This window comes from Budorcas taxicolor, chromosome 10, assembly GCF_023091745.1.
Source record: "Budorcas taxicolor isolate Tak-1 chromosome 10, Takin1.1, whole genome shotgun sequence".
NCBI classification, from domain to species: Eukaryota; Metazoa; Chordata; class Mammalia; order Artiodactyla; family Bovidae; genus Budorcas; species Budorcas taxicolor.
The window spans coordinates 60974083-60992385 of NC_068919.1; the positions used below are offsets into that span (position 1 = coordinate 60974083).

The 18303-nt window shown below is 40.2% G+C and overlaps 1 protein-coding gene across 1 annotated transcript; it reads right to left on the reverse strand.

The window, feature by feature from the left end:
* Positions 1–5341: 5341 nt before the first annotated feature.
* SEMA6D (semaphorin 6D) lies at positions 5342–17878 on the reverse strand. The gene is made up of 18 exons (XM_052646711.1): positions 17770–17878; positions 17265–17376; positions 16644–16704; positions 16471–16533; positions 16263–16364; positions 15939–16029; positions 14927–15046; positions 14166–14254; positions 13228–13445; positions 12998–13129; positions 12546–12701; positions 12281–12454; positions 11125–11265; positions 10952–11029; positions 10430–10491; positions 10009–10065; positions 8363–8530; positions 5342–6630 (listed from the first exon to the last, which is right to left on the reverse strand). The coding sequence occupies exons 1-18, from the start codon at positions 17876–17878 to the stop codon at positions 5342–5344; spliced, it is 3222 nt and encodes a 1073-aa protein (XP_052502671.1).
* Positions 17879–18303: the final 425 nt, after the last annotated feature.

Below are 18303 nucleotides of genomic sequence, written 5' to 3' on the forward strand. Positions count from 1 at the left end.
CATGATATTGCTTATATGTAAAATCTAAAAAAATGATACCAATAAATTTACTTACAAAGTAGAAACAGACTCACAGACTTATAGAATGAACTTACGGTTGCCAATGGGGAAGGGTGGAGGAAGGGATAGGTAGGGAGTTTGGGATGGACATATATTCATTGTTAATATTTAAAATAGATAACCAAGGCCTACTGTATAGCACAGAGAACTCTGCTCAGTATTATGTAACAAGCTAAATGGGAAGATAATTTGAATAAGACTAGATCCATGTATATGTATAATTGAATCACTTTGCTATACACTTGAAACTAACACAACATTGTTCATCAACTGTACTCCAATAAAAAATAAAAAGCTAAAGAAAAGAGAGTATAGCGCTGCAGTGACTTGATTAATAGTGGAGCCAGGATATGAATCCAGCTCCCAGACCTGGACCCTGAGCTGTTTTGGATGTCTTGTTCTTTGCCCTCCCGTGACAAGGAGAATGAAGAACTGGGAAGGCAGGAGAAGAAAGTTGGCTTCTCTCGGCAGGAAGTCCTCCTCCTGGCACCTGGCCAGCACCTAGGTGATCGTTGCATGTGAGGCAACATTTCTTCCTAGCCTGAACCAGTGTTTCATTTGTCCTATTTCCCAGAGTAACCTATACGCCAACCAGTGGGATTTCTGGCACCACCACCACTCTGGTATGTCTTGGTTAATTCATTTTATTTGTTTCTTCACAAAGCTTTCCTTATGAAAAGCTCCAAGTTCTCGAACCCCATTTCTTTCAAATGGCATCTAAGCATTTACCTTGAGGATTCATAGATATGATTTAAGGGTTCTGTAAATCTCCTGAAAAAAAAAAGAAATTCAGTTCTCAGTCCATACCATTTATTAAGTTATCAAAGATGTCCAGGATTGAAAAAGGCTTAAATCTGCCATAAAGGGAAAAGAGAAAGATGCACTTTTTAGAACAAAAAAAATGCTGTACCCAGGAAAACTGGTATAATGGCCAGGCAGTATGATAAACACCAACTTAATAGAGACAGACAATGGAAATGAAAGAGAATATAATGCTCAAATAGCCAAGGAGAAACAAGGCTGAAGATACATTTCCCTTATTGTCTCTTCCTTCATTCATTTTTCCAGATCCAATGACAGCAGCTACTAACTCACACATGCTAAGAGAACCAAAAGGAATCACGATTTTGCCTCCCATTTCAATAACTGAAGAATACATACCTTACTACCGTCTTATTCAACTGAAATGATGGAATTGAGAAACATCCTATACCAAACAGCAATAAATAGTCACAGGAACTTGATTTACCAGTTATAATTTTAGACTAAAGTGATATTAAAAATTTCATGTGAGAATACAAATCACAAATTTTAAAAATGCCTGTTGAACTCTTTGACATAAATCACAGCTATATCCTCTTTGACCAACCTCCTAGAGCAATGGAAATAAAAACAGAAATAAACAAGTGGGACCTAATTAAACTTAAAAGCTTTTGCATAGCATAAGAAACTATAAACAAGATGAAAAATCAACCCTCAGAATGAGAGGAAACAATGGCAAATGAAAGAACTGACAAAGGATTAATCTCCAAAATATACAAGCAGCTCATGCAGTTCAATACCAGAAATACAAACAGTGCAATCAAAGAGTAAGCAGAAGACCTAAACATTTCTCTGAAGAGGACATATGGATGGCCAGAAAACACATGAAAAGATGCTCAACACTGCTCATTATTAGAGAAATGCAAATCAAAACTACAATGAGATATCACCTCACACTAGTCATAATGGCCATCATCAAAAAATCTACAAACAATTAACACTGGAGAGGGTGTCGAGAAAAAGGAACCCTCTTGTATTGTTGGTGGGAATGTAAACTGATACAGCCACTACGGAGAACAGTATGCAGATAGACTCCTTAAAAATCTGGCAATAAAACTATCATAATATTACCCAGCAATCCCACTACTATGCTTATACCCTGAGAAAGCTGTAACTGAAAAAAACAGGTACCCCGATGTTCATTGCAGCAATATTTACAATAGCTGGGACATGGAAGAAACCAAGGTGAATGAATAAAGAAGATGGAAGTTTGGCACATATAACCATGGAATATTACTTAGCCATAAAAGGGAATGTACTTGAGTCAGTTCTAGTGAGGTGGATGAACCTAGAGCCTGTTACACAACGTGAAGTTAGAAAGAGAAAAACAAGTAACATATTGACACATACACATGGAAGGTATAAAAATGGTACTGATGAACCTATCTACAGGGCAGGAACAGAGATGCAGACATAGAGAACAGACTTTGGACACTGCAGGGGAAGGAGAGGGTGGGGAAACTAAGAGTAGCTTTGGAACATTTACATCATCATATGTAAACCAGATAGCTAATGGGAAGTTGCTGTGTAAAACGGAGCTCAACCCAGTACTCTGTGGCAAGTTCTGATGGGGGATGGGGAGAGGTTTGAGAGGGAGGGGATATATGTATACTTATGGCTGATTCACATTGTTGTATGGCAGAAGCAATTTTGTGAAGCAATTTTGTAAAGCAATTATCCTCCAATTAAAAATAAATTTTCTAAAAAAGTTAAAAAACCCAAAAAACCTGTTGAACTAACAATACGTGGACAAGTTGAGCCACTGGGATGTTGGCCTGAAGAATATGACTGTTAAATAATACAGTTCACCTGGTTTTCTGTATCGTACATTTTTCAGGGGTTCTGATGATCAGTATCAGCCTCTAAGAAGAGCAATGTGTTATAACCATGACTTGGTGGCAAGTATTCTAGGTAAGAATATTTTGGTATATTTTAAAAGAAGCGCTCACTGGTGTTGACTGACTTAAAGATATTTAAAAATATGACATCTTATAAACCTCTTCCACATCTAGAGGCAGAATATAATGATTTGTATATTTTATTTTGACTTTACATGCGGTGTTAAAAACCCAAAGTACATATTATTTACACATCCACAATACAAGTTTACAAGATATCTATACATGTTAAAGTACTCTATAAAACAGTATAGAGCCACTTCACTTTAGGGTTACTTTTTATGCCGTACCATTAAAAAAGATACAATCTGTGTTTACCTTTGCACAAATGAATAAAGCATTTAAAAATTAAATTAACAGGATAGAGACTAGATTTTATGTTAGAAATCTCAACATAAATACTGATAGAACTCACATTACAAACTACAAGGCAGCACAATGTTACAAAATGTTATCCGGGTTCACATACAGTTACTGTTCCATTTTCCGCACGCCGGGATTAATATTGGCAGGGTGAATTCAAACAGGTTTGTCGGCGGTGGACTGGGTAGTGTTTATCGTTGGTTGGTTTAATTTATTATCAATCTGTATTATTTTAGTTTCAAAGCTGAAGTGTTGCAAAAACAGAAGTTTTAGCTTTTGAGCTTCCAGAGACCTCAGGGAATCATGTTCTTTATAAAACAATATTCTCAAAGGAAAAGAATAACTGCATCCGTATTCTACATTCTGTATAAAAATGCTCTGGTCTTTTGCAACCCATCCTCCCCCAAGTAATAGATATCATCACAGGAAATCAGTTGAACTTATTTGTCTGACTAAGTCAGGAGCATTCCTCTGCCTTGATACTTTCTAGATGAGGTTCAATAAACCGTGGTGTGCAGCATATTAACTGAAACAGTCGTCAGGGTTGCACATCATCAACTGTAAGTGGCTTCTGCAAAACTACGAATAAATGACTCTATATGGTTTCTGCAGGTGTCACATTACCCGGGAAACCTCATTTGACTTCACATTATCACTGATTCATCCTTAGTGAAAGCAGGAGTGGAATGTTTATCATGGCAAAGGATGTAATGCGGCTATCTGGATGGATTGCTTTACAGTTAATTGTTCTAGGTTGTTGTTACGAGTTTTTTGAAAAGTCTTTTCAGGTGCTGGTTGAAAAACATGTACAGCTGGCACTCAGTAAATGATGTGCTATACTGAAAACACTTGACATATTTGAGTACTTCTATCATTCTCATGAATAAGGCACAAAATGCACAGATTCAGGTAAACTCACATGTAATATTTACAGTATACTGTCGTTACCTGCATGACTTAGGAGAAAATTCTCACATCACACAACACAGACAACGTGATTGCACCACTCAGGTTTTCATAGACTGTTTCTGTTAAGCCAATTATGACCCTCTCACATTCCCTTCTTTTGTCTTCTGTTTTGTATGTGAGTGTGGTTCTTTTTATTTTTTTATTTCCCCCCATTTTGGGGTTAGAGGGGAGTTAAAATAAGAGGAATTTTACTACAGGGGAGAAACCAAACACAATAAAAATAAAACCTTGTTAGTGTGTCCAAGGTTAATAGAGTCATTGGGGCTTGGATTCACAGTGGACTGGTGAATTTTACTACTGAAACTGGTGGATAAATCAAGGACACCTCTTAACGTCTCTTATCTCCTTAAGCTGGCAAGACTGTAATAGAAATTTCAGTGACTAGCAGCACAAAATTACTTAGTACTCTTACATTCTGGCATTGGGTAACATGGAAGTCGAGTTAATCATTTTGACTGTCAAAATCAGCCTTGGTTTTCTTTCTCAAAGCTGAACCCAATGGACTGCTGTGGGAAGAAATTATTGTCTCTTGTTCAGTCATGCGCGATGTAAACAACTCCATAGCACAAAAAGATGCAATGGGCACCTAAACAAACGCTAGTGGGGACAGAACACACATACACTCACACACACTCACACACACACGCACGCATACATGCACACGCAACACAGTTCCTTGGTGGCATGGAAAAAAATGCCACACGTGAAAAAGATGCTACAGTTTGGGTCAAAGACTGAATTTTTAGCAAACTGTTTGGTAATCTACAAGTTCGTTTCTTTGAGACATTACCTTTTTTTTTTTTTGACATTTGTGCAAGAGGCAAGGTGAATGCATACATATTAAAATGTTCACATTTAATGGGAAGACCACACAAAATGGCAGTCTAAGTTGAACCCATTTTCAAGTATTTGCTCACAGACAGATTCTTCTGAGCACTGTATCAGCTCTTTATACTGGTTACAGGCAGGTAGCCCCTCAGAGCCACACATCTCTTTAGCTTCAAACAAAAGAAATGGAATGACCAGCACCTTCCTTTGTTTTCAAGCAAGTACACAGAAGCCTTGCTGCAGTAGCTACATATGGCAAGTTCTGATGTTGCCAAAGTTAGGAAGAGTTTCTTTGGCCACTTGGTTCTCTTGAAATACAAGCGAGTCTCTTTTCTTAACCATATCATCCTCTCAACAACATAGACATGATAAAGCCACACAAGGAAGGGCACACTTGAGGCCTAGTAAGTGTATTTGTTCAGTGGTCTGACGGAGGTGGTTTGAGGAACAAATGAAGGCTTTGGTGGCACGTCAGGTTTTAAGGACGGTGTCCTCTTTAGTCCCGTCCGGGGAAGGGTGCCATTACTGGTGTAGCTGCTCTGTCTGGAGAGGGAAGGCTGTAGGTGAACACTCACTGGTGCTCCCTGAATATAATCCACCTTTGCCCCTGCAGGCGTGGGCATGTACCCTCCACGGTTCATACTAGGCTGTCTAGATAACAAAACACCATTTGGTGAACTTAAGTTTTTAGGCATAGCCGATATAGAGTGCCTCTGGGAGGAATTTTTATGATAACCCCTCTGTCTTTCCAAAGAAGTCATCGGAACTCCAGGAGTGGTGGGAACATCCACTCGCTTGGTTGGGCTATTTCTGGGAAGAGTCGAGGGAGGAGAGTAGAGAGATGCCTCGCGGTTAGGGACCTTGGGCGGGACCTCAGACATAGGTCCCACGGGATCCAGCATTAGGGTCTGGTGGGCCATCTGGATGTCTCCCATGATGGCTTTGGGGTTACTATTTGGGTCATTTAGATGCTTCAGGAGATCATTGAGAGTATTTCTGGAATCCACAGAACGCCGGTGATCTCTTTTACTGGATGACTTTGTAAGAGGGTGGTCAATGTTTTGAAGCTTCTTTTCAGCTTTGTGAGCATTGGAGTTTGAGAAAGAAGTGTTGTAGTCATGGGTAGCATTAGGAAGAACAATGGCACTGGGGATATGCCCGTGACTTAGTGGGGAATGGGGTGGAGGACTAGAAGGAAAAAACTGGGGGGGTTCTTTCCTCGAAGCTCCATGGCCATGGGCCTTTTCTGAGTGGCTCTTCATGGCCTGCAGGGTCTTCTGGTGAAGCACAGGTGTAGACTCAGGAGTGGGGAGAGCAGCCAACTCAGGGGGTTGGCCTCGATGGTCCATGACCATGGATTTTGTATCTCCATTGGGTGGCAGCTCTTTCCGACTGGTTAGCAGGTTACTATATAATTTGGGAGAATCGATATTTTGTTGATATTCCTTGACAGGGCTGTCAAAGAGACCATTCAGCTTGGCAAAACTTCCACTGGAGTCTGTGCATGACTGGGCAGATTCTGCATCTTTATGGATCTTTCTGTTTTTCCGAACAAACATGTCACGGTAACAGTAGACTGCCACACCGGCAATGAACGCACCCAAGACAAAAGCTGCAAAGACACAGGTGATGAGGACATTCATGTGGACCATCTGGTTGGACTCTCCAGACTGGACTTCCCATCGTACACCTGCAACAGACACACAGGAAAAGAGTCTGAGTGAGGAGCTTCTTTAAAACAGTATTAGCCAGCAAATGGCTTGCCTTGAATCAACACTACCTTCACATGGTCCATATGCTTAGTTTGGAGAGTGAGGTGGACTCCCAAATCACATATTTTTTTCTTTAATCACAATAGGGTCCCCAGAGACACTTACAATTGCTACAAATAAGGGATAACTCTTCCATTGATCTGTATTATGTATTAGTCTTTTCCCTTCCAATACCTCTTAAATAGCTGTTATATAACATACAAAATTTTAAGCGTTTCTATCTAAAATTAGGGCTAGAAATTATATATTTTCTAACTGGCCCATTTTAAATTCATAAAATGTTTTTCTTTCTCATGATTTTCTCTTAATTCATAAATCAGGATTAAAGGGCAGCTACTGGGATTAGGGAAATGTAGGAATCCATATAAATACACATTTTGATAAAATAATTATGCTAAGACAATTATGCTCTTCTTAATTAGCATGAAAATACATAATTTGTTCACAAACTAAAAGCATCTGCTTAGTCACTGTTAGCTACAAATACAACCTTTCCTGTTTGCTTTTTTTTGCATTCCATCTTGGAGTGAAGCACTCTTGAATTGTCTGCTATGAAAAAAATCCAGACGGTCTAAGGAAGTATACTATGTATTAGAGTTAAATGATATTATCCAATTGTCTTGAGATATTTTAGGAAATATTTAAATTAGACTAGAAGAAAAAGAGTGAATTAGTTTGTAATTATTGTTTTTTTTTAATGCAACCACAGACATTTAGATATGTTAGTTTAAGAGGTATCCAAGTCTGTTACATGCTATAAACACAGCTATCCCAGAATAAGGTAAGTCAGAGTGAATTGAAGATTCTGTTGCTCTAGGTTAGTACTAAGGCCTTCAAACATTAGTTGTTTTTAATCAATGTTGAGGGCAATGGAATTCAGTGGCAATGTGAAAGACAAAGAAAAGTAGAGAGAAATGGAATCATGAAAGAAAACAAAAGAGGAAGAATGATTATAAAATTGTTTACAATGAAAACAGAAAAATCCAAAATCAACAGATGTAAATCATAAATGACAATGCACTGCCATAAAAACTGATTGGAAACCTGATACCACGGTTTAGTAAGCACTAAAGAATAGATTTCCCCACCCCCCAGAGTCATAGATCTAATAAGGTAATTCAACAGGCAGCTATTTGATAACTGCTTCTATTATGGGCCAAAAATGATAGTTCCGGACAAGTGCTCTGTTATGTTTTATAGCTTGTGGTATTCAAACAACTTGGTGCCTGGCATATATCAATACTTCTCAGATCACATTGTAAACTGGAGCTAAACAAAAGACTGGGAAAGGCTCCTAAATAAAACAGCCAGTATCAGGATATTTGCAATTAATGAGTTTTGTTCTGGGATGTTGCCCGGGTGGCCCTCGGCATTTTCTGATATCCAGCGGGGTCAAGCTTCTTCAGACGGAAGCCAACATGGATTAGATTGTCCGAGTGGTTGTTTCACCAACTCTTTCAGCTTTCCACCTCTGTTGCTGTCAAGGAATGCACTCCACGTAACCACAGAAAACCAGAGCGACTGCGGCCCGTGAAGGCAGTGGTTAACAGCAGAGGGGTCTCCGTCTGGGTTCACCTCCACCCACTCCTCAGAGATATTAGGAATCAGGTTTCCACTCAGTGAGAGATGAGTTCCCTGGTGAGGCCTTACCCTTTGGGATACCTGATAAAGGATCAGTAAAATCAGAAGTGTTTGGGTCATCTTGAACTACAAATTTCCGGGAGCTGGTCAGTTTAGGTCTCCAGGTATCAATCACTTTAGGTGTAATTTCTGGGATACTTGCCATTGCGGTAACAGAAGATGAAGATACCTCCATGTCTGTGGTGGCAAACAGATTTTTATTAACGTGGGTAATGCCAGCCCATTGTTTCTGACTGGGCTGTTGTATTTTCAAGTAAAGTTTAAGCAAATTTTATGAGAAAGCCTGTTCTGAGGATTTCATCAAAACACATCTAAGGAGATTATACCAAATCCCTTTCTTGCAAGGGAGAAATAAAAACTAAAAATTAATCATAAAGACACATTATGCAGATTTCAAATTTGAAGACACTCAAAATACTCCTACTGAAACTTCTGGGGTGATTAATGACACTCATGGAAAAGGTAATATGAATCCCACAGACTGTGATTTCCTCATCTTTTTGTGGGACAGCATCATTTCATTTCTTTTTTGTGTATTTTTAAAAAATAATTTTGACTCATGGTAAGAAGCTGTATATCTTTCATGGGGGAACCTAGAGTGTAACTTAATCAGAAAGCACCTGGTTGGTTCTGCATAAACACTCGATTTGGGACTTGACAAACAGGCTGTCCTGCTTTAGCACAGACCTCCCGCCCATCTGTAGATTCCTGAGTGCACTGAGGGGTCACTGTCCATAGGGAAGCACTGAAGCTTTCCAGAATGCCCGTGGAGTTTTTTTTTCCAAAGAGTAAGAAGCAACTCATGCACAAGAAATGGCATTTATGAGCTGATTAAGGATGTCCTGATACATAGGATCTACCATTCTTTTCTCCCCTCGGAGGAATGAAACAGCTAGAGAATTTTATAACCAGTGATAGGATTGGGAGTAGCTTAACCTCTTAGCGCATCTATTACTGAGTTCTGCCAAGCAGATTTTCCATCAAAATGGAAGCATATGATTTTAGGCAAAAACTCCGGAGACCCAAATTCAGACTGGTACAAGGGTCACAGATGAAGACTCCAGAACAGATGAAGACAAGGCAGGGGCAGGGAAGCACAGGGAACCCAGTGAACATCTTAATACATCAGAAACCAGCTTCATTCGATGGGGACCTTTTTCACACCACTGAGATCACAACATTCAAAGGTTCCAGGGATTACCACAAACCATTCCAAAAGAGATCTCTAGAATTTATAAATACACATTCTGGGGAAATGTGTATTTGTTTACTAGGTCTTAGGAAAGGTGAGGAGAGAAGGGGAAATAATGAAGTTCTGCCATCCATTAAAAATAGATGGCTGCAGGGAACATTCACGATGCACAGGGGTGAGAGAAGAAAGCTCAGGTGGACGGGCGTGCAGCTGGAATGCAGCCTATGTTAATCCGTTGGATTTTTCTTAAAGGATGTGCCTTGGTCAATGATGGACTATCAACATGCTACACAAGGTGAAGTGCTGAGTAAGAAAAAGTCTTTGGGACCATCAGGGGGTTATGAGTCAAAGCACAAAAATGAGGGGCTGCCAAACTGCGCAAAAGGAGGGGAGAAGGGGCTGAAAATGCTGAACTGAAGGAAAGAAAAGGTTTGTTAATTCAAAAAAATGAAAAAAAACTAACCAGATGTTGGACCGCCAAATATTTTGTAATCTGGTGTAGTTGAAGTAGGCAAAATTTCTAAAAGAATTAAAGGAACAAGTAATCAGTAAGAAGTAACCAAAAGAAAGCAAAAATTTACGAATTCCAATTAACTCAAAAAGTCAAAAGAAAGGACTATAAATTAAAAAATGAACCTACTGGTTAGACTACCTTTCTCTAGATTTCCTATGGAATTGTAAATGGCGAAGGAAAAAAAAAAAAAAAAGTAAGATTCTTCTTTAACTTATCCCCATGATCAAACAGCTCAGCTTTTGTGAAGTTCAAGTTAAATGCTAGGTGGCATGTGTACTGAGTCATTATAAAAGGCTGATTGTAAAATAATGTTCATGTGCAAATGTGGTCCAAAAGAAGCATCAGGAGGGAAAGGAAGATTCGGTCTTACCGTGGCAGTCCCCTAGATGGGCCGTGTTGCCATATTCTGTGTCTTGTTCAAATCCTCCAGCACTGTGGTTATGGAAAGCAAACAAGTCTTCAGTTAACAGCCTTCATAGGAACACAAGTGACAACCAGAGCAGAACCAAGAACACAGACAGATTAGTAAGAATGAGCAGAGAGAGAAAAATGGACATTTCAACATAGCTTGCTAAGATGAATATTTGTATTCAACATTTAGTAACTACAGTGTTTAAGAGAGCAGAAGAGAATTGTTTTCTTTCTCGCCATCTGTCCCTTTCCCTTAAGTATTATGCTGTCTACAATCTCCTTTCCCTGTCATAGCTCCAGATTTTGTTTTTCTTTCTCCCATACAAGAACAACAAAAACAGCAAAAAGGCAAGAAAGAAAGAAAAGAAAAAAGAAAAGTAGTGTTGTTGGAATTTTTCTAAAATTCCTAGTTTTTGAGGCCCTGGAGAAGACAGAAGCACATCTGGAGAAGATCTCAGTTACTGTGACAAAGTGTACTTACAGCATCACTGGGCTCACTCGGCCACAGGCCCCTTGGCTTAACCAGCCACAGTATGGGTCTCGAGATGCAATACAAGACCTGTATGCAACCAGACAGAAGGTAACCTGAATTTTCTCATTATCAAAGGTCATGATCCTGAAAAACCCAGGGTGAGGAAAGAAACACCAGCTTACTTTTTACATGATCCATAACGCTCACAGCGACTGAGGGGGATGCGGATAACGCAGCTGGAGAACGCCACATATAAAGCATGATGGTCTTTATCCAACTGTAATGAGATGACCTTTCTGTCCTCCTCATTTTCAGCATTGCACCTATATTGTGGGAGACATTTTCAAGATAGAGGTTTAGTAAGTCAAGAGCTATAGGAACTGGGCGAGGCAAGTGAGGTTTGGTTTTTGCAATTACTGAGAGCTGGGGAGGTGTTAAGGAACACTCTCAGTAGCAAACTAGGCAAGTACACAGTTTAGGATGTAATAATTATGTGATTCATCTTCTACTGCTTTGCATGGTTAGTTAAATTTCAGGCTGGACAAAGGGTTTTTTAAAGATTGCCTTCCTGTTCTGATGATAGAAGGGAATTGCATTTGTGAAGAGCATGTTAGGCTATAGGGAAGAAAAAGGATAATGTTCTAATGCATTTTAATCTTCCTGTGCTAACTATTTCTAGATCGCTCCTTAGTCTTCCTTGCTCCATTACTCTCATCTATCTCGTTTGTTTTAATGGTTCATATAATTTTGTATATCAGTGGTTGCAAGAATTATGGGGTATATGTGTGCGTGTGTGTCTATCTGCAACCAGCTGTAGCAAAGTTCTGGATACAGCATCCTGAAATAGATCTGTAAGGTAAGAGGGGTGGGGTAAAATATTCTCATTTTCCATAGGTGACAAAAAAGGGCTGAATTATTTTTAAATGTCCACCCTCCAAACCCTGAGACTCAAGAAAACACCAAATCCGGGTTTTTATTTCAGTGAGAAAAACAAACAAACCACAATACTAATAAGCCAAACCACTACTAATTTGAGGCTTTCCTGGTGGCTCAATAAGTAAAGAATCCACCTGCAATGCAGGAGACCTGGGTTCTATCCCTGGGTTACAAAGACCCTCTGGAGAAGGAAATGGCAACACACTCCAGTACTCTTGCCTGGGGAATTCCATGGACAGAGGAGCCTGGTGGGCTACTGTCAATAGGATCACAAGAGTGGGACATGATTTAGCGACTAACCACCACCATTTCTACCACTGCTAATATAGAGGGCTGAAAGAAAATGACTAGATGAAACAGACACTGGAAGTCCCAAAAAGCGTTCTGGTATAATACACCTACTTTGCATGGTTGTATGCTTCAATCTCTTCCAGTAATACGCTGTCATTCAAAGAGAAAGGGCTGGTCTTCGCCAAAACTTTAAGCACCACGCCAGCTTCTGAGCCAACAAAGATGACTGTGTAGTTCTGGTGGGGTCCGGCAGAATGGTCGACAGCGATGGCCGTCAGTCTGTACCTGCCAGAGGAGGTGAATCAGGTTAGAGAGGGGGCCAACAGGAAGGGGGACTACTGAATGGGAGCGGGCCTGCGTGTCTGCCCAGTCTTACCTGATCCGAGTCTTTGTGAACCAGGGCTCGTCGGCAATGGGTGGGACGGCCGAGTCCATCAGGGGGTGGGACTTGATGAATGACAGGGTTTCATCAGGGAAATCGATGGAGGTTTTATAAGCTTCGGCAAGACCATGCTTTGCACAACAGCCAGGCCTGAAAGGAAAATAGTTTTCCCCTCCTCACAATTTGTATCTAGGGAAAAGGTGTCTATTCTGGAAGAAAACGTTAAGAGAGGAAGGAGAATGAATAACATTATTTCCACAAACTCTGTGGGCTCTCCACATTCAGGCTCTCAGTCACAGTCACTGAGTTTCTATCTGCCGGGCTGTACAGGGACACCCTTCCTGGAGAGGGAGGGGGGCCCAGCTGCTCTCTGAGGATGCATGCTTCCAGTGACCAGAGGGCTTTGTTAAAGACAGAAATCCTTTCCGTCTTTATTGTGTTCCTACCTTGGCTTTGGTACTTTGTCTTCAGGGACCGCTGTCCAAACAGAATCTGGAGTTTTCTGTTCTTTAAACCGTCCTTTGAATACTTTTTCAATGTCATCCATGCTAAACGCACAGACTGCAGAACCAGGAATGCTGAAAAAGAAGAAGAGCATCAGGGGACAGCAGACCTGTTCTGGGTTCCCACAAACAAGACACAGAGCGCCTTCTGAAGCTCTGGGGTCGGTTCTCACCTGTTGAGCTGTGTGGTAAACACCCCTACCACCGTGGGAATGCCATTGATTTGTATTATGTCTGTAATAGACTGCAGAACATCAAAGTAGAAAAAGGAATCTCCAGGGACAGAACAGTTAAGCCGAGCCTTCAGAAACGAAGTCCAGTGTTTCTCCAGGACCCGCTGGGAGCCACCCATGTCGTTTTTACATATGCGGGCCACACGGGAATAGACAGCCTGCCCAGGGGACAAAAGCAAGGCAACAGGATCGTGAGCATGGAGGGAGAACAGGAACAAAAAGCTGCCAGATAAGGGAGGGACAAAAAATGATAAAAGATACATGTGGTTCAAAAGACTCCAGCAGCCTTCCCTCTAGGGATCTGCAGAATAAGAATGTAAACTATATTTACCTGTGAGAAAAACAAAAAAGGAGGGCCATTTTCCTGTTCTACCAAACAAGCTCCCTAAGAAGTGAGCCATTGGGCTGCCTGGCTGGATGGAAACCATTCCCATACTTCATTCCCCACTTAGCTTCTCATATTGTTAACGAAATGCACTGTCCTTAAACCTGGCATAGAAGGAGATGCACTATTTTAGAATCTTACAGGCTTGGACTGAAGTACTCGTCAATGAACAGGGGCCCTTCCTTTCCATTCTGCCTTTTGACACTAAGAAAGAACAGCTATAATAGATTTCTAAAGAGTTAAAGAAGCATCCATAGCTCAAGGGTGCCTGCAGCACATTCTCTGTAGTAACAGGAAAAAATACATAAAACCTTCTCAAGGCTGCTGTTCCCACTCTGGCCATTGTTCAGTTATTTCCCAGCAACTATTCTCTTGCTAAGCAACACAACTCTCTGCACTTGGCCCTAAATGCACTGAGTGCTGGAAAACATGCAAAGACCCTACCAAGGCGGGCTCAATTCCATGCAATACGAGTGCATAGTCATATACTTGCCTTGCCTAAGTTATTATGTTCTACAGCAATTTCTCGAAAGAAGAAATAGACGTAGTTTCCATATTCTATGGCATGCAGAAAGTGTGGTTCTGAAACAGAAAGTGAAAACAAACTGGTTCCTAAAGGGTAATTCAATTAGCATGATATCCCGACTGCTAGGCATGACTGACAGACATCACACTGCTACTTTTAAGCCAAGCACTTTGATACGCCACCAAGTTTCAGGAGTCCCATTATGGGTATGTTGAAGCTTTAGGGAACCCAGAGTCTTTAATGTCAGCTAATGGACTAGAAAAAGCCTACAGGGAACTGAACTACAGCAAAGGTCTTTGTTTCAACAGATTTATTCATTAACCTATTTAGCTAGTAAAGGAAACTTTTTATGTTGAAAATTAAAAATCTTGATTTCTAGACCCCAAAGAACAAAATAACTCTGAAGATATGAACTAACAATTCCCAGGGTTAAACTTTCCAGGATAGGCAGAAGGAAGTGGGCAAGGAGCAGTGCCTGCATTCAGTTAGGCAAATGGTACACAGAATGGTGATTTTTTTTGTTTTTTTTGAGGTCACCTAAGATAGAAATCTACTTTCCAGATATAGCTACTGGTCTCCTCATTCCCCACTAATGCAGCCAACCAAGGCAGCTTGTACTGGGCTCTAAATTAACAATATAAAGTCATGCACTGAACTTTTCAATGTCAGGGCTCCTGTTTCCATGTACCCATCCTGCCACCCTTGGCAATATTGGTCTTCAAAGTTACCTTTGATCCATTTGGAATCATATTTTATTGTACGAAGAGCAGATCCATCACCCATGCTTCGATAAATAACAGCATCACTGGCCAAGAAGTCAGCCACTGTGGCAGAATACAGCTTCCCATCTGGAACCAAGGTTATAATTTAAATAAAAATAGCCACAGTTATCATAAGTGTGTTATCTTATGTGTGTGCTAAGTCACTTCAGTTGTGTCCAATTCTTTGCAACCTTATGAACTGCAGCCTGCCAGGCTTCTCTGTCCATGGGATTCTCCAGGCAAGAGTACTAGAATGGGTTGCCATGCTCTCCTCAGGGGATCTTCTCAACCCAGGGATCAAATCTACATCTATGTCTCTTGCATTGGCAGGCTGGTTCTTTACTACCAGCCTCACCTAGGAAGCCCACGTTTTCCCATGTAGTGTGTTATATCCTTTGGAGTATTTTCACTGACATCATTGCTATATATACAAATAAATCTAAAACCTGATGTTCATAATCAACTTGTGACAGGTTGACCCGTATTATCTAAGTTTATAGATGAGAACTTGGAGCACCAAAAAGTTAAGTAACTTATTAAAAAAAGGCTTCCCTGGTGGCTCAGATGGTTAAAGAACGTGCCTGCAATGCAGGAGATCCAGATTCGATCCCTGGGTTGGGAAGATTCCCCTGGAAAAGGGAATGGCTCCAGTGTTCTTGCCTGGAGAATTCCACGGACAGAGGAGCCTGGCAGGCTACAGTCCATAGGGTAGCAAAGAGTTGGGCACAACCGAGCGACTAATACTTTCACTTTCAGCTTATTCAGGGTCACTGGCCTAACAACAGAGCCAAGTGTCAGAATGCTTATAGTATGCTCAGTTATAATTCCTCTTTTTTGAAAATCTGTTCATAGCTTTTAGTCTTTGAAACACTCATGTCAAGGTAGCTATTCTGGTTATGAGCTTTTTTCCTTCCTTTAAATTCCTCTTGCACCTTCAATGTCATTAATCACTTATATTCATTACACTAAAGAATCTTACCAGCAAAAAGGGCAACATTAGTTTGTCTGGCATCAAATGGGCATCTTGCCAGGCCACTAATTTCTTCTCCATCATACTCTAAGGTATTCAACTACAAAAGAAAAATAGATAGCTAGTGTCACATCTGTTCAGTGTACATGTTTGAAGGCAATACTGCTTTATTTGTACTGAAATTCTATGGGAAAAATTCTGTCTTTATTCTTTCATAGTGTTAGAGATAAAACAAATTACTGAATTTATAGAAGAAAGGATTCGACGCTAATACCATACCAGTAGAGGAAGAAGAATTGATTAAAAACAGCACATTGTATAAAATATACTTACCTTATAGTATCTACACATGGGATTAAACGCATTGGTGCCACAAACAAAAACCATCTCATCGTTTCTTGGAACAAACACTTTAATAAAGTTGTGGCATTCATCCTAAAGAAAGTAAGAGCGACACTACCATTAGACATTCCATATGCCTATCGTGGGCTCAAGCCACCATACAGACTCAATCTAGTGATCGCGTATTTGTTTTACTTACTTTATGCTTGCCTTTCATAGCACAGTTTTCTCGATCCTGTTGCCTTGACCGCCATGTGAGTTTCTGCATCAATCAAGCAAAACCAAAGTTCAATATTTTAAATATTGAGGGGAGAGGGACATTACCCAAGTTCTAAGGGAATGCAAATAAATTTGCCAACTACAGTTGCTCACCTTGTTTGGTATGACTTCTGTTTTGGGGATTTCATTTAAGTTTACTGTATAAACTTGATCCCTGTTGGAAACAAGGCAGTAAGTCATATCATGTGAATACATAAAAATGTTAAGCTGCTTCTTATTTTATTTTTACAGAGCTGGTTTTATTGTGTTTTAGAGATCATTTGGATTTTCTCTGTCTCCAACAAAGTCAACAAAGAGTACTTTTTCATTAGTGAGATGCTTTTATATATCACTGTGGTTAGGGAGTGAAGAAAGCCCTTTTCTTCAGGCATGGGTCAAACCACTACTCAGTATTAACATAGACATACTTTTAATATTTTTTGAATAATTCCAAGTTAAAAAAAGACTAAAGAAAAAAATTTTTTTTCTCCTGCTGCTTTAGGAATAAAGAATGGTGTCTGCCTTCTTGACTGCAGTAATAAAATAGGACCGCTGAAGGCTTTTGCTGTATTTTGTTCCTGGTACACAACGCTGACTCTTCTCAAGTGAGTATTTTTGGCTACTTGCAATTTTTGATCACAATCACATATTAGTTTTTCATGAACTAGACACATTAACGCAAGCACCACAAGAGAAAAGAATTTTAATCTAATAAACCAACGAGGGGAAAATTACCTGCCAGCAATATAAAGTGTGTCTCGAATTTTCAACATCAGCTGAAAGTCCAGCCTGTGCTGTGATTCATTGCCTGAAGGGCGTCCTCTAAAAACCGGATATTGCCTTGAATCTGCAAGTAAAAACGGGCTAAACCATCAGTCAGGATTACGGAGCTGAAGAATCGATACACAGCATTGATTAGCTGTATATACTAGTTGTAGAAGAGTTTTAACTAAATTCTTTACTTAAGGTCTTGAATATGAATGAATAAGAGATGGTGAATATCACCAAATGGTCTTTTTCTTTTTAACTGAAAACATTTAACCTATATATAGGTTGCTTTAGAAGAGTGCCTAACTAAATTGTCCCATTTTCTTCAGACACTAGGAAATGATTATGGATAAATGAGGATGTAAAACATTTTAAAGACATAAAATCCTCTTTCTAAAAATGAATATGCTTAGAAAATCAAAACCAAAAAAAACCTTCCTTCTTAGAAAAGAGTATTCTTTAGATTACTTACAGTGATAGTCAACAGTATTAAGGGGTTCATCATCTTCAGGAAAGCTGACTGCCCTCAACTGGGAAATCAGTAGCAGCAGCATGTAGGCGCAGAGCAGGAAGAACCTCATGGTTGGGCCAAGGTGAAGGCAGAGCAGCCCCTCCTCAGAGAGTCCACTTAGCTACCTGGAAAACAGAAAGAGTTTGGAAAGATCTCTGCTGTGATCAAAGAGCTTTGTCATTTGTAATCAGTTCAGTTTCCATCATGAGCTCTCTCCAACGTCCCCCTCCCATCAGAAAGATGGCAGTGGTGGAGGAGATACCTCTGAAAACACAGGCCAAAGGTGGCATTCTGCCAAGTCTGATTAAAGCATCTGGTGAGCATATCGAAGTTTTAGGCCCATTTGCAAGAGTTTTTGAGGTAACTACGTATGTCATCACAGCAAAATCACCAGAACCACAAACAGAAATGCTGGCTGCTGACTTGGCAAGAAGATGGGCAAAGTTGGGATTAGAATTTTAATTAAATACCAATCTGCTTCCCTTCCCCCAACCC

Excerpts from the sequence above, each read along its gene's own strand:
- SEMA6D (XM_052646711.1), bottom strand. The coding sequence starts at position 17,878 with ATGAGGTTCTTCCTGCTCTGCGCCTACATGCTGCTGCTACTGATTTCC. Across the intron at positions 16,365-16,470 it reads CTATGAAAGGCAAGCATAAA|GATGAATGCCACAACTTTAT; the intron begins GTAAGTAAAACA and ends TACTTTCTTTAG. Across the intron at positions 11,030-11,124 it reads CGTTATGGATCATGTAAAAA|GTCTTGTATTGCATCTCGAG; the intron begins GTAAGCTGGTGT and ends GGTTGCATACAG.